We start from the raw sequence: 16,298 nt of genomic DNA, 5'->3' as shown, positions 1-16,298 counted from the left end.
TTGAACTTATTAGCTCTGTTTACCTTATAATTTGTAATTTTTGTATTATAAAATATTGTAATCCCTCAAATTGGCTAGAAATAACACACACTGTTTCCATTTCCTTCTCCAGATATTGTAATTTGACCATGCATTTATCATAATGCTACCAAACTACATCAGATAATTTAGTCAAACACTGTAAAAGAAAAAAAAGACAACTTCATGTCACATTTGCTTCAACGTTGTTAGGATGTTAAATGTGAACATTTGCTTTAAATATCCGCCTTTTATCTGTTGTAATTAATTACGTATTGTTTGCTTTCTTAAACACGTTGACAGTAGCTGAAGCTGCCGTACGTGATATTATCATTTGGCCTTTAGAATTCACCCCCAAAAAAGAAACGCCTGCTGCATTTCTTCCGTTTAAAGAACAGACATGTTTGCTGCAATTAAACTTTGTGTTGTGACCAAACCGAATTCTTTGTTTAGGCTTCAAGCGGGCTCCACAGCTGGATTTGATTGAATATGAGGCGACTCAGTTGATCGGCTGCCATAATCACAAAAACAATCTTCAATAAATACCGTAATAATAATAATAATCATAATACAAATTGAATAAAACTAATAATTTGAATTGACTTTTAATTGTTATTTATTTTTCGTTAAATAGGCCCAAAGGGAGGAGGGGGGCATGAACACGGGGTTTTCTATCATCGTGAACACTTTGGGAGGTTTGTCTTCTTTCACTGAAGTCATTTATTCACAAACACATTTACAACCATGCGTGTCAAAAATAAGAAGCAACATGAGCCGGGAGAGCCTCTATTGTCGAGCCCCTGACAGACCACTTCAAATGACAGATGATAAGTTATTCACACATGCATTTGGTGCAAATGTCTCAACTGAAAGTGTGCACCTCAAGCATGACGGGCTCGTTACCCCGCGGAATTTCTACAGATATCATACCTGGGGGGACGTGTACGGAGCTGCACGCTGCAGGGCGGACAGCATCCCCCTCCCCCCCAAAAATAAAATAAAATACAAAAAAATAAAAATAACAACAGAGTGTGTTCTCTCCAAATTTATACAATAAAATTCACGCAATATATTAATTTACATTGTCTTCCTATTGGTAGCTTTAGTGGAATCACAATGCATATGCTGCTATAGTCCCACACAAATGGTTTAGACCTATTTCCGCGAGGTGGACGATGACGGGCCTTGGTTCTCTGAATCCGAAGGGCTCGCGGTGTTGAGGAACTGTCCGCTGGCCCCCACGTACAGCCTGGACCGCATGGGCCATTTCTATAAAGACATTTCATGTGTTAGCAGGCAGAAATCAGCTTCTATAAAAGGCCCAGAGGCCACCATGTTGCACGCTTTGAAAATCTAATAAATCAAAATATGTTGAATTTTCGTTCAGAAATTTGACATTAAAATACTGAATCCAATTAACAACGAGGCAGATGAACCAATAACAGTCAAGCCTTTATTCTTATGGTTATTGTTATTAATATTATTATTACTGACCTTCACAGGGTGCAGGTAACCATCGCCTTTCAATGAGCGTAACGCTTCTTTTTGTTTTGTGCTCTCTCCCTCCTCCGTGCCTTCCTCTTGTAGTGTTCGAGTCAAATGGGCAATATAGGTGGTGGCCAGTATCAACACGTCGAGTTTGGAGAGCTTGGTGTCCGGCGGCACCGACGGCAAAGTCCTCTGGAGCTCCAGGAACGCGGTCCTCAGGGTTTGCACTCGGCTCCTCTCCCGCGCTGCGTTCGCGGCCGCCGGGCGTCCCCTGCCCCCGCCGAGCCCGCCGGCCTGGAGCACCCGGGCCCGCTGCATCTCCCGACGAGCCCCGTCCGGACTGGGGCTGGAGCTCGGGCTGGACGCGGGGCTGTCGTCCACCGCCGCCCCGGAACAATTAGCGCTGCTGTCCATTCGGAGCGTCTGTCTTCCAGCCATCCGAGTGAACTTCACAGACCTGAGGAGTCACAGCAGACGGAGAAAAGGCCATTATATTGCACGTTTTTATTGCCAAGAATATTTATTTATTGTGTATTGTTGCCCAAATGCATCTGCTCTGCCTTTAACTTGTTATTTATATAAATTATTGCCTATAAAACCAATAATAATAGGCTACATTTTATTGAATTTTCAAATTGCATGGTGCAAACACACCTATAGTCTAAACACAAGTTGAAAAAAGCCAAATGACAGGACAGACAGCTGCCCTTAGTTGCACTAAAACACCTGAATTCGTGCACATTGTTCAGTGACAAGTGAAGTAAGTAGTTTACCTCTGATATCTCTCAAAGGCGCTGTTTTGAAAAACGACATGAAGGCGACCCAAAGAGGGCTTCGAGGGCTTCTTTGCTCTCCAAAGTCCACTAGTCCAGCTCGTCCTCTTATAAAGCGGCGCGTCTGCAGGAAAAAAAAGGTGCGCAGGCACTCCCCGCGTACATCAAGCTCATCCGACACTTCACCTGTGTGCGCAAAACGTCTCAGGAGCCCTTCATTTATTGGATACGCGAGGATTTCACTGCGACGTAATTAATCACTCGCCTCGCAGCGAAGGGTGCTCCTTCCCTCAACTCCTCTGCTGTCTGAGGGCAGCAGGGGCTCCTCGCTCCAGCGCCAGAGGCAGGACTCCCCTTTCCCTTTTCCACGCTCGTATGTGGTGGGCCATACATCCCAACCCTAATTGGCTGCGAACCCGACACTGTACTTTCTCTATAAGCCTATCAAAAAGTGGCAAAGAAAGTCAAAATTACAACAACAACAAAAAAGTTTGCAGAAATAAAGGTAAAAAAAAAAAAAACACAATATTTGCGATAGAGCTCGAAGACAGACTGACAAGTGTAAGGCGATATGCAAAACGTTTGACTAATTGCCAGCGTGTCTTGAATTGAGTTCATTGGAACAGCTAATAAATAAAGTCCAGCAACGCAATCAACAGGCGGGCATGGAGGACATTCTTGGCGAGAGCCGTAAATTAATCACTCTGATTTCCGAGGCTGCAAACGGAGATGTCGGCGAATTAATGAAAGGAATTATTCATAATATGCATATGCTCGGGACTGTTCTTAATAAACATTGTTTTTCTAAGGATGGGGTAACCGCGTTGCTCCGGGGCCACTAATTACAGGGCGAGGCGGAGAGAGCTCGTTTCCCCCCTAATAACCCCCGCATCTTTCAGGGGTCACGCGCCCACGTGGCTCCTCGCGCCAACATTTAGTAACGACGATGACAACAAATACATCCGCACCGTTACAGAAAGTAGGGCCGGGTCATTTATCACAAGTGGAACTCATTGTAAAGCCTTGTGACTGCAGGTCATATTGTGTCGCTCTGCATCTCCTGGTTCACTTATTTTCAGAAATGCATGCAGGAGAGAAATTACACACATAGAAAATGTAAGACTGAGGATAGATTATTCATATCTTAAAAAAAAAAATGTAATCAAAAATAAATCAGCTGTGAAACAGAGGCATAGTGCACACCATTTTTTTTAATTGTGTTTCCTCTTTAATTTCTTTAACACTTGCAGAGTTTTTCCATCCTATTAATTAATTATTAGAAATGCTATTTTAAGAGACGGACACAAAACATTTAAAAAATATGCTGTTGAGAAAAAAAATAGATTATAAACTACTATAATTCACACGGCTGCTGATGATTAAGAAGTCCGCTGGTAAGGACATTTCATTTCCCTGCTGTATCAGAGAGAAAAACAAGTATCATCACATCATGCATACAAAGATTTCTCCTTTGTGACCTAAAATGAAGAGAATATTCAATGGAGATTAAGAGCAGTATGAGGTACAAGTCATTTGTCAAGAGAGAAGAATAAAGGGGAAATAAAATAACTCACACCAAATGAAAATAAAACTAACATTCTTCTTGATTTTAGGGAGAATTGTAAAATGGATGGAAATATTATTATGAAGCAGTTGTCATCACTCATAATTTGCATATTTCATCACACATTCTGTACGACAGCTTGTTGTGACGTTGCTAATACATAATGTCTGCAATCAATTACAAAAGTAATGAAACGCAGTGACACGAAAATGTGCCGTCTCTCACGTCCACCGAGAACTGATCCTGGAGCTGAGGAACCGCTGCGGCTTCGGGACCGGGATGAGGATCCCGACCCACGATGGAGGCATCTGTAACGCAGACAAAGTCACTGAGGAGCACAGGAATTCACATTTGTAACATCCCAACCAGCATAATAAGGTAAGGAATTACACATTTGAGAACAGAAAAATCAGATAAATGTAGATTAAAAAGTCCAGAATTGAGTGACTTACTTGTTAAAGGACAGTGAGTCAACAGTGGGGTCACATTTTTGTCGTTTTTATTCTTCTTGGCCTCCTTGGCTGCTTTCCAGTTAATAAGGAACTGTCTGGTTGTTGGAGTTATCTCCCTGCCATCCAGAACCTCTATACAAACAAATACATTTCATTTGAAATTTAAAAAGTAGACAGTGTTTTACTCTCATCACAGTGGTGTCTTAATGATTCGCCTATGAATAAAAGAAGTAAAGTGAATTTTCAAGGAGGAAAATGAATCATATCTCACTCAGACTTTTGGCTGCGATTGTCAGGCGGTCTCTGTACTTTCTTTCTTTACACACAGGATTTCCACCCAAATCCGCTTTGAGCAGCTGAGGCCAGTGGCTGAACACGTCGTCTATCTCCTGCACAAACACAAAAAGAGAAACTTCATACGTGGTTTTATTTCTCCACGTTTCTCAGGAACTAAACAACTTTCTTCTCAACAAATATGATGCATATTTGTAATCACTTATCAGAGAGCAAACTTTTAAGGTGAATGGTAATGTGACGTGTAAGGGGCCAATGCAAAGTGCATAAACAACACATCCGTCTATTTTAATAAACAGTGTCGCCGGTGTCGTGTGACCAGGAGTCCTCTCCTGGGGCGGCACGAGGCCGGCTCCTCCAGCCAACTGCCTGCAGTTGTATGTTTGTCTAAAGGCACATTAATCCAAGCCTGGAAATATGAATACTCTCTGGACACGCTCTGATTGTTCATTGCCTTCCTGTCTTGGCCAAAGCGCTTCCACTTTTCCAGCTCGTGCTGCAATCAGTTCAGAAGGGACCCCTGAGCGCCGCGGCGCTCCCAGGCTTTGATAAATGATCGTGTCAGGGCCGTCACTCAGAAGGGCCCTCGCCGAAAGAGCGGCCCAGCACCAAATTGCCCCCCACGCGGGGGCGTGGAGAGCAGGGAAGGCTGAGCTTGGCTGCCTCTGGACTAATGATGGGCCCCGTTATGAACCTGTATTTGACCAGGGCTTCGATTCCCCCGTCCTCTCTGCTAACGGCCACGGAAGATGCTCTCCATTTGTCACCCCGGCTGACTGCCTGTCATAATCTATTGTAAAAATCCATAATGTTTCCTCTGGATTGTGAGCAAATGGCGCAGAAGAAGGGATTGATCCTTCGGAGGGGCTGTCTTTGCAGGATCAATAGTGGCAGACGGGTTGTATAAATTATAGGAGATATCTGCTAAAAAGATGACACGTGAACAGCAATTACCTGCATCAACGTTCCTCAGAAAGAAAGATCAGTCGTGGTAGAAAGTTGCCTGAGCAATGAAGCCAATTATAAATTGCTTTCAATGTGTCACACATGCGTTACATGCCAGTAAGAAAGAATAATTAAGTTCTTTTAAATGAAGCCATCACTTTTCAGCATCAGAAAACGAAAGTCACCAGAAAACAAGCTATCCTATCCCTGCCTCGGATGACTCTCCCGTGAAGTTAAGTACTGGTGGTTTCAGGTATCAAATAGAGGATTCTGAGGCAGGGAGGGAAAAATCTGCCTCCCAAGGAAAGAGAGAAACTCATGCTTGTTTAAAGCTGTCAGCGAGAAACGTCTCTGGGGAACGGCTCGCTGATTTGTTGAATAATTCTGACCCTGTGAGAGTCATGGAGACTGGGAACCTATAGCGGGATTTGCAGGATTTGGTTCTTTAGAACCCTGTTCTCCATCTCATTTCACACGTCGCCGCAGAACGCCACGGAACAATGTTAATGCTGACCCCATCACCTAATAGCCGGTATGTTGACTTTAATACACCGTGTCATGCATACTTGCTGGGGTAATATTTACTTTGACTGCGTAGTGCACAGCATGCAGGCGTCTTTGTTCTTCAATCACAGTTATACTCACCTCCATATCGTGCAATCTGTTGTCAGCAGCAGAGAACTGCTGGAGGTTCTTCAGCACCGTCAGGTCGCCGATGTCATCAATGTTGTTCTTGTTGATATTCAGGACACAAAGAGATTCCTGTGCAAAGAGTTCAGATTGAGGAAGAAGAAAAAAGGTTAATTTTACAGTTAATAGAACGACATATTTATTAAATCACATAGTGAAACCTACAGGAGAAAACACAACACAGAAAAGTAGCTTAGTGTCCAAAATAAATGTACAGTCGTACAGTATTTTCATATCTTCCTTTGCTTATGATCCATTTGGATTAAACATTTAGATGTGGTCTCTTTATAGGCCTGGGATCGGGTCCAAATCAGACTGCAGATAGTGCTGCTGCTAAATATTCATCCTGGTTTGAAGTTCTATAACGGCACATTTATAAAAAAAATAAAAAAAGAAGAAGCTGGAACTCTTTAAATTTGCACAGCAATTTCTTTAATTATCCAAACAAACACGAAGCAGAGACTTTTGGTGTGTTTATCCATGGCCCGGGCAGTAAACAAAGTAAACACACCTATAACTGATTTGTCAGACCAGAGAGAGAGAGCAACAGAGGTCTCTTTGACATCATCAAACCCAGCACAATACCGCTTTTACACGGATCACTGGCCCCGTAGGAATCTGAGATCATTTAAACTTGATGTGATAACCTACCGCGTCGATGCACCACAAATATCCTTGTGTATAAAGAGAGGAAAATTAGGCTTTCCTCTGGCCTTTTGATGACTTATACTGTATATATATATATAATTTTAAATGGGGAGTGTGGATCATATTTTTTCATCATACTACCTCAGCACTGAAGAAGTATAAAAATAGGTCATACAGCCAGTGAGAGGAGAGTCACGGGGTCAAAGAGCAACTTTTCCCCCGGTGCCAGCCTCTGATTCTCCAGATGAAGCTCCTTCAGCTCACGGAGCATCTCTAAGCCCTCCACCACTGCAATCCTGTTTCCACCCAGATACCTAGAGGTGAAAAACCCACACATATGTTCAGAGACACCTTTAGACTTTCCATTATCAACATTTATTATTCTAATTATTATACAACTCACAGTTTGGAGAGCTGCTGCAGTTTGGAGAGATTATCAATATGAGTGATGTTGTTGTTGTGCAGATACAGATGGGTGAGCTTGGAGGCAAAGTCAAGGTTGCAAATGTGCGTGATGTGATTATCGTAAAGGTAAAGAGTGGTGAGGTTTCGACACATGGAGAGATCACCCTGGAAACAGAATTTAAAAGTGAGTCATACGAGAGGAAGAGAAGCAGAATTCGATTGTCAGCGTTGGGGGGAAAAAATGGCTACGTACAATTTCGTCAATACTCCTGCTGTCAAAGTGGAGCTGGGTGATTTTCTTGAGTTTAGCCAGCAAGGGGAGGCTGCATCTGTTCTCAAAGGACGGTCTAGATTTAGAAATCAGATCTAGGGTCAGGCGTACCATGGTGGCTCTTCACTGACGCTTGCTTGAGAGGGGGATCCTTTTCAGCTCCAGTCAAGCATTCAGCCCACAGTGGTGACTAGTGTCTGTTTGGGGAAGGAGGGAAAATGACCCCCAAAAAAGTATTCATATTCCTCAGAATAACAATTTAATAATGCCACATTACTCAAACATTCATAATCACAAATGACAGGCAAACATTAACCTTGTGCGGGATTCGAAATGGCCTAAAACGCAATTGTCAATTCACAATTAGGGATAATTGATGGTGGAGAATAAAAACATCACTGTCCAACAGGAAACTTGCAAAGAGGCCAAAGGTTGGGTGACCACTCAATCTGGGGTTGTAATTAGAATTCCCCTAACAGACCGAGCCTACCTGCTTTCATTGAGTCCCCCATGGGGCTTGTTTATTAGCTTGACCTGACATTGAGATAAACAACGGCGCCCTTGATTTCACTTTAATGGCATTATTAGCTGCTAATTACACTGCAGTGTGTAGATAAGACATACAGTGGACGTTAGAGGAAGGCGGAGACATGTGACAGCAGGTATTTTTTTCCACACTTGATCTCCAGGCATCACGTCCAGGTTACCGGAGAGACACGGGCCACTGATCGATACAGCAGAGCTGAACAGAGGCTAGAGGCTAACTGCGCGGTGCCTCTCCTCCCCGGGGACCCGGACAGGATCCGGGGGACAGCAGTTTATCACTGTCAGCGCCACGGCCACACTCATAACACGGGTGGAGCAGCCAAGGTGGTGCAGCAAGTACCATGACAGGAAATATCCACTAAAGTCAACGCAGCTAACCGGTGAAAACATTCAGTAGGGCGTGAAAAGAACCCGGATGAGCTAGCTAGCTTTAAACTAGCTACAAAGCTAACTAGCTCAAACAATGTATACATTCGACATTAAAAATACTTTTCAAGCAGGCCTACGTCAGAATAAACAAGTCTCATGCTATACTATTACAATAATTCAGCAAATCCAACGATGACTGTTGTTTCCGCTAACACAGGATGTGTGCAGTTGCTATGACAACAAGTGAAAACTACCGCTAGCATATTAGCTCAACTGCCCCCGATTTAAAAAAACACCCATAAGATGACAATTTGACACATATTAATAAAATAGACCATAACAATACACAGCCGTCACTAAAAGGACATTAACAAGGTGTTGTCACAAGTTGTGGTATAATAATTAGAAAACAAAAATGCGTAGATCCTCGGGGAGTTATGCTAGCATAAATAACGGTTAGTTTCAGCGTTAGCTTCGTCATTTCCTGCACAAAACAATAACGTGACTTATTTGACAAAGCAGAATAATTTAATCAGAGCATACAGACGTTTTTTTTTTACCTCCGAACTACATGACTTTATAATCTCGTAAATTTGCGACGTTTTTCTCGGAGTACGGCCCCATTTCCGCGGCTCCGTTCGTAATACGGTGAGTTTGGACATGTGTAAGATATTGAGGAAACTTTCTTACCTCGTGATGTCTTCATTAAATGTTCAAATGCTACACAAGCTAACGCCAAACTGTTTAAAAGCAGTTGTTACTCTGAAGCGAACCGTTGTCTGTGTGAGAATGTATCACGTTGCTATGGAAACCACGGAAGAAACGCATCAGCCGACAGTAAGGAATAAGCAGTATTTGGGTTACAAACAAACATCCATATTGTCGTCAATTTAGGGAAGTACAAGTAGTGACTTAGTGATATTTATTTTAATTATTTATTTGCATTTTAATTGTAGCATATAAATCTAATTTAATAATAATCCAGATAATTGTTAGACATAAACGATCGTTTGGACAAAAGGGAGTGACTTACTAAATTCTGTTTTATTATTATACAACCCAGTAAAAAATAATATGTTATGAACTGTTGTAATTAATTACTACTTCCTTATCACACACATATTACAAATCCCATCTAACTAAATATACACAAAATATATGCAGTTTATATTTTCTGACTTTACAGCTGACATGTATCCAAGCTGTATCCACGTTTCAAGACCACATACCAAATCAGGACCACGGGCCCACTTCTCCCAGTGACCCCTGCAGTGTTAATCTATATCATGTCAAGACCTGGGTTTCCTGTAAGGGAGTGACTTGTCTCCACTTATGCAGGAGCACATGGTGGAGAGGAAGTGTAGCACCTCCAGCTCTCCGAGCCGGGATCAACTTCTTCACACACGGTGGCGCCACGCTTGTGGGGTTTAATTCCTCCGAGAGCCAAACTAAACACAACATCTCCAGATCTTACCGGGGTCATTAGATCTTTAGGGCTTAAATACTGTAGCCACCCACAGCAATTCATCATGAGCCTTATCAATCTGCTGCACTCATATCATCGCCATTTGCTCACTCTTTTATTTTTTTGTATTGAGTGCAAAGGAGAAGGCATTCCTCTACAATCTATGAAAAATGTTATATAAACAGGGAATATCATGTGGAATTAGAAAACTGCTTGATGTTGAAAGAGTACGGTAGAATAAATGGATGATGAACTTTTGGCTGCCCACTATTTGACTTGATTAGAATTTGCATACATTTTCCTATTGCACCTTTAGTCATGCATGCAAATGTCCATCTGGTGATAATCACAATATTTACATGTGCAACGAGTTCAATATGTTGCCCTGATTCTCAAAGAACCACGGAAGACCAAACATTAGGTGATACTATTTTAGAAGTGCATACTCTAAATACTTTCTCAGCACTGTGACAGTCATCCATGTAATACATTTAAATATCTGGCAAAAACACAAGCTATTCAGTAGAGCCTGTATGTAAAAAAACATTCTATTCTACTTCAAAAACTCCTTAATTACATTAAATATAATCTAATAGGTTTCCTATCCTAAACCGCTACACTGAACACCCTCCAATTTAGGACATGGTTTAAATAACGGTAAAAGAAAATCGTTATAAAAAGTGATGCCAAAGCTCATGTGCGTGAGGAAAAACAGACACCTCCAGTGGCCCTGTGGGATTGTTTCCTCTGCGATACATGACATCAAAAATATACATTTAGCCATTACAATGCTGTTAAAAAAAAAAAAAAAAAAAAGACATGACACGAACCCCGGCCAAAGCGGCCGTCTGCAAAAAAAAAAAAAGGGGCAGACTTGGTGAGTGTCTGCTTGGACAGAGAGCAGACACGTCGGGTGAATAGACTCCAGTGTGTACGGCTTCTGTTCCTGCGCTGCATCACTGCCACGCCACGACCTGAAGAGCTAGCCACTCTGCAGGAGAGTGTACCACCGAGAGCCAAACCGGGCTGGGAGTGACTCCACAGAGACATCCCACACATGGCAGCCGATTCCCTTTGAGCCTGAGCAGAAGCCCGCGTTTGTTGTTCCATTATGTAATGCTGTGACAGGCTACACTTGACTGACTGGTGCCGGGTGAGGCTGCGTGTTAAATGCGACCCGTGGTGTGTGTTCACATGTTGGGCTGCAGGAGAACACAGAGCCCCCGCAAGCAAAAAGGGTTTTCAGTGACAGGCAAACACGAAGGGAAACAGGGCTGCAGTCAGTGCCTCGCGTCTTAATACTGAATTATTTACAAAAAGGACTGTGAAGACGACTTTATACACCAGTGAAACTGTTAGATTCCCAACCTTTATGTTGCTGAAAGAGTTAAATAAAATAATTTAGTTTGATTTAGTATGAAATACTCACAGACAGCAGTGGCACTTTTATTTTTATTTATTTTTGCATGAGTCCTTAACTAATTTTAGGACAAAATAAGCAATTGAATAAAAAAAAATAAAAATGAAAAGCACCCCCAAGAAACCCAAAGATAATCCTACCCTTAGAAGTTAAACAAAAACCACAAACCACATGAGTGCGAGACATGCACAAGAAAAACACCCCCAGGTTCAAATCCAAATCAGCTGTTAGTTGGGGTTTAATTTCCAGACGTGTTGATTTGATTGAAGAGTTTGTCCTTTATGACCTGAGACATCAGGCCGTGAATCGCCTCTATGGTCGTCTTGCAGCTAAAACAATCACAGTGAAAAACAGAGATCAGTTCAATTACCACAAAAAACACAGACACAACATACAGAGATGTGATATCTACCATCACATGTAGTATTATGTCTATCTGTACATCAGATTTTACAGTAACTAGTAATAATAAACAAATTACTAGGCTTGGTTTTGATGCTATTTTGGTTGATTTGAACCATATTTAATTAATCCATTAATATTAAATAATGTAAAATATAAAAATGTTACAGGTTCATATTTTTGCTTTTCTGTTTTTAATCACATAGCTTGTAAATATTAATACCAATACGCTAGAGATTAAGAGTAAATCTCTGTCAATTAATCGAAAATTATTCAGCAGCAATTTTTAATAATCAATTAAATGTTTGATTCATTCTTTAGTACATAATGAGGTTTTTGGACAGGTGGTTCGGCAAAGCGAGATGTTAAAGAATTGTCTGGTTGGAAAACGTTTTATCAATTAAGAAAATAATTTACAAAGTTAATCAATGATAAAATAAAACTAGTAATGTTGATTGAGGCCCTAAATCAAAACATTTGATAAAATTCAAATTGACAACAATTCTATCACCAACTGTCCTTCATATCAGTGCCTAATTCAACAAAACTATTTTTGGAAATTAGGACAATAATATATTATCCATAAACCATTTGAGTTAGTGAATACTGGGGATTTGTAATATACAGTAAGCAATGGTAAACACTGAAAATAAATCCATATTTAAGTTTTTGTGTTTTTAAAGTAAAAGATTTACCTATCTCGCGTTGCTTTGGCCAGTTTGTCTTCAGACTTCCTGTCATGTGTGTCCAGCCCGAGCATGAAGCTTCCTCGACCCAGCTGGGCCTCCGACTGCTCCAGCTTCTCCGACAGGTCAAACACCTGGCCTGTGGTGTAGTCCGAGTTCTGACCAGACAACAAACACACACAAAAGAAAACAACTCATGCACAATTTGCCAACAAAAGCTAGAGAACAGATTCTCCACAAAAGAAGAAGACTTTTGCAGAATGGCTACAAATCCGTCTCGCGAGCCGCAGTAACACTTTCTGTCGTGGTGAATGAAAAGAAGCCAGTGGGGAGTTTGCTTAAGGTGAGGCCGTGTTTTTAGTGGAAAAGGTAATTAAAACACAATGACACGGGGGGCCCCTGACTAGGGCGACAGTGTAGTAACTGACAAAGCCCGTCACCCAAGGAGCAGCTCGTCCTTGACATCTAGTCAATCCATCTTCATCCAGAATGCCAAAGAGCCAACTGTTTGGATAAGCCTGATGCCTATTTAGACTGTTTAGTCAAGCTCGGGACAGACTGACTGCATCCACAATGGGAATTCATGGAGGGGCTTTCAGTGTTTTAGACTGCTGGGGGGGAAGCAGAGGATCCACGGTGAACCACGACAGCATCTGTATCACCTATACTCATACTGGTTTAAAAGTTAAAAGTAAGCGCATTACTAAAATCAATAAACAGCAACTCTATGCTACTAAGCAGCAATAAATCACGACATCACAAGCGGGTGACCGCATGTCTCCATGAGTTATAGTGTAATAATTAACCATAAATCAAAATGTCAAACAATTAGCCAAGAATTAGTTCTTTTTTAAGTTGCATACATACCGTGAGGAGACTTGAAGAACTTAAGGTATTGACCCAATATTTGTTCCAAAGGAGTTCCAGAAGCTTTCTATCAAGGGAGGACTTGAAGTAAGTTACCTCCAAGGCGTAATACCTGAATAAAACAGAGCAAAGCAAAAAACATGAGGCACATACAGTCAAAAGTACATAAAAGTACTGCAATTAAAGTTAAATTTCACTATGTAATTTACATGATATGTATATTATAAGTCCTGTTATACTCACTGTTTACAGTGAACACCAAAGTCTTCAATCTTGTTCAAGGGGATCGTCTGGTACTCTGAGGGTCCCTCATCAGGAGGCTTGTAACCCTGAAAATCCCAAAAGAGATAATGCTGAGAAATAACAACCAATATAGAAAAATTGAAAAAAAAAAAAAACACTTCAAAAAATAATTGTATTACTTTTAGAAGTCTCAGGAGAGCTACCTCCATATACAGTCTTCGCTTTACCTTTGGGTAGGTCCTGAAGGCGCCAAGGTTGACTTTCCCCGCTGAAATAGTCCGAGTGGGATCAATCTGTAGGAGGCAAGATACAGTAGAACAGGAAGACAAGGTCAGAGGTCACGCCAGCCTCCGGGGACCACTCGAATCCGGCCACCAGGAGCCTTTTAATGTGGCTGTCAGTGCGCTGAAAACGCACACTTAATTATATTACGCCCGTGGCATTTAAGCACCGCTAAACCAAATGAAGTGTAAATAGCATATATGGTTGCAATAGCAAAATATTAATCAGTACTACAGTGGAATCTACAACTCATACATCAACAATTTCACCGCCTTCTCGGTTACACATACATTCGCTTGTGTTTCCAAAGTTTGGGAGAAAATCTTTCACTTCCCCGAGTATCATGTTCATGGGGTGCAATTAGAAGTAAACCAAGCATTTGGCTTAAGAGGTCCAGTCTTACCACAACAGCCACGAAAGGCTCCTGAAACTGCTGGTTGAGCATCTGAGTGCTGACATCTATGCCCGAGAGCCAGCATCCATATCCTGGATGACTGTGGTACCAGCCAATAGCATTCTCCAGCCGGCCAACCTGCGGGTTAGAGATGGATGGAGGTTATTAGTCAAGGCATGAAATACAGCATTATACAAGAAGCCAAGATCGTGAAAAAAATAAAGAAAAAAATGCATGAACATGTAGATTATACACTATTATTACTGACACTATTTAGTAGTGTTAATTGGCATTTTTGTTGATTTGAATCTGCCACTTCAACTGTGAATTTGGCAGCAGAATTAAAGTATGGTGTATTTTTTTAATAACAGCATTAGACAATAGATGTGACATACTGGTGGGATTGGAATAACAATCCACGTTCACTGTTAATGCAATTTCCTATTGCAATATTGATATATAGTGATGTAGTTTAAAATAATTTGAGAGGATATATGGATAAAATAAGCAGAAGGATAATGTTTTTGACTAAACCTGTAAATTAATTCTCCTACATATAAAAAATACTTAATCATTTATATTGATGAACAAAATATGTATTAAAATATCCAACATTATACCCAATTACAGTACTACAGCTGTAGTCATCCTCTCAAGCCAGATTTCGAAATTAAAAAATATGGTTGCAATCAATTACAAATTCATGCAACTGAAGTGTGTTTGCAGTGATCACCAATGAGATGCACTTTAATGGGAGTCAGTGTCCGACCTGTTTAGCGTTTTCAATGTAGGCAGCCATGTATTCGTAGGCTGCGGCCTGGGCGTTGACTCGCGTCTCCGTGCCCTCCACGGGCAACGCGAAGCTGTCCATGATGATCATGGTCTCCCCGTCCACCTTCCCCAGCATGAGGCCCATCACCTCCAGGTTCCCCCCGGACCTGGCGTGCATCACCATCTTCAGCAGGGCCAGGGCTGAGATCTTACAGTACTTGAAATAGTGATGGCTACGGGTCAAACAAAGACACGTGTGTATTTATTATCAGCTACATAGAAGCTACATATAATGCTAGATGCGTTTAGCAACAAGACAACAGCGCTGTTGACAAACAAGCCGATGCTAATTCACAGCCAAGCTAAAGCTAACGTTGCCCCCAACAAAACACTAGCGTGACATCGCAAAATACCGCTAAATAATCACGTTAACACTTTGATTAAAATACCACATTGCTGTTTTGTGCTTACTCCTTTGTCCACGGCTTCGCGGCGAGGATTTCTTGCTGTTGCTTTTTGTCATATTTGTAAATTTCGTCTATGCTCTGAACTTCCTGCATGCTGTTGGACAGCTCCCATGTTTTCTGAGCCGTGCTGCTCCCCGCCATTATGAATTATCGGAACAAAAACAACGACAAAAACGCGTTAAAAAACCCCCAACTATTTCTGTTCAAGGAAGCGAAGAAATGTTGTATTTCTCCAAAGAGTTTGACGCCGCAACGGGGAGAAACGTCCACTCGCTCAGGCAGCCATGACAGTGGGCGATACCAATATGAGTGCACTAGCAAGGGGACGTTTGTCATAATGTTACACGAATATGCCGTCGATATGTTTACGTGTTACATCACAGGTGTTACTATTAAAAATGAATCATAAATATACAACAAAACTATTCAATTTAGACCGATTAAACCGCATTTCTCGCCTCATATTAAAATACAGCCACCCCTCTGATAGAACGAATGGTTTCGTCCAGGGCTGAATAACTGTTGGGGACACACTGACATCTAGCGGCAGATCTCAGAAAAGTGGGTTCCTCCATTAATGAAGGTATTTGCTTCCTGTTCTTTGACACTTAGTGAGAGCTACTAATCGACAAAACGTTAACGAATGTTTATTATTTCATTAAATTATTAACTAGCGTTTGTTGTAAGGTTAATTTAAGAGCCGTTGAGAGAGATTCTACCGCTCTGGGTCAACCGACGTAAGCTAGTAAACTGGAATTTCTGCTGTTTATAATGTTAAATCACTTCAAAGGCAAATGACATAAAAAGCCAGTATAACACGCTTTATACAACTATCAAA

The 16,298-nt window shown here is 41.5% G+C and overlaps 3 protein-coding genes across 4 annotated transcripts; all 3 read right to left on the bottom strand.

Moving 5' to 3' along the window:
• Positions 1-723: 723 nt before the first annotated feature.
• Positions 724-2,738, bottom strand: tcf24 (transcription factor 24). The gene is made up of 3 exons (XM_084033172.1): positions 2,280-2,738; positions 1,513-1,963; positions 724-1,287 (listed from the first exon to the last, which is right to left on the bottom strand). Exons 2-3 carry the CDS (start codon positions 1,942-1,944, stop codon positions 1,174-1,176), a joined length of 546 nt encoding a protein of 181 aa, XP_083889298.1. The 5' UTR covers positions 1,945-1,963; positions 2,280-2,738; the 3' UTR covers positions 724-1,173.
• A 1,086-nt stretch (positions 2,739-3,824) lies between these two features.
• On the bottom strand, positions 3,825-7,736 carry ppp1r42 (protein phosphatase 1, regulatory subunit 42). Of its 2 annotated transcripts, none has more exons than XM_084033171.1 (7): positions 7,531-7,736; positions 7,276-7,442; positions 7,048-7,186; positions 6,180-6,296; positions 4,567-4,684; positions 4,296-4,427; positions 3,825-4,171 (listed from the first exon to the last, which is right to left on the bottom strand). In XM_084033171.1, the coding sequence occupies exons 1-7, from the start codon at positions 7,660-7,662 to the stop codon at positions 4,065-4,067; spliced, it is 912 nt and encodes a 303-aa protein (XP_083889297.1). In that variant the 5' UTR covers positions 7,663-7,736; the 3' UTR covers positions 3,825-4,064. The 2 variants fall into 2 exon arrangements, with proteins under 2 accessions (XP_083889297.1, XP_083889296.1); XM_084033170.1 differs by having other exon boundaries at positions 3,829-4,151.
• A 3,630-nt stretch (positions 7,737-11,366) lies between these two features.
• Positions 11,367-15,748, bottom strand: cops5 (COP9 signalosome subunit 5). The gene is made up of 8 exons (XM_084033510.1): positions 15,465-15,748; positions 14,992-15,226; positions 14,232-14,360; positions 13,774-13,839; positions 13,547-13,632; positions 13,304-13,415; positions 12,446-12,594; positions 11,367-11,677 (listed from the first exon to the last, which is right to left on the bottom strand). The coding sequence occupies exons 1-8, from the start codon at positions 15,599-15,601 to the stop codon at positions 11,587-11,589; spliced, it is 1,005 nt and encodes a 334-aa protein (XP_083889636.1). The 5' UTR covers positions 15,602-15,748; the 3' UTR covers positions 11,367-11,586.
• Positions 15,749-16,298: the final 550 nt, after the last annotated feature.

This window comes from Eutrigla gurnardus, assembly GCF_963514095.1.
Source record: "Eutrigla gurnardus genome assembly, chromosome: 18".
Lineage (NCBI taxonomy): Eukaryota > Metazoa > Chordata > Actinopteri > Perciformes > Triglidae > Eutrigla > Eutrigla gurnardus.
This window is presented reverse-complemented; position numbering and strand designations above follow the sequence as displayed.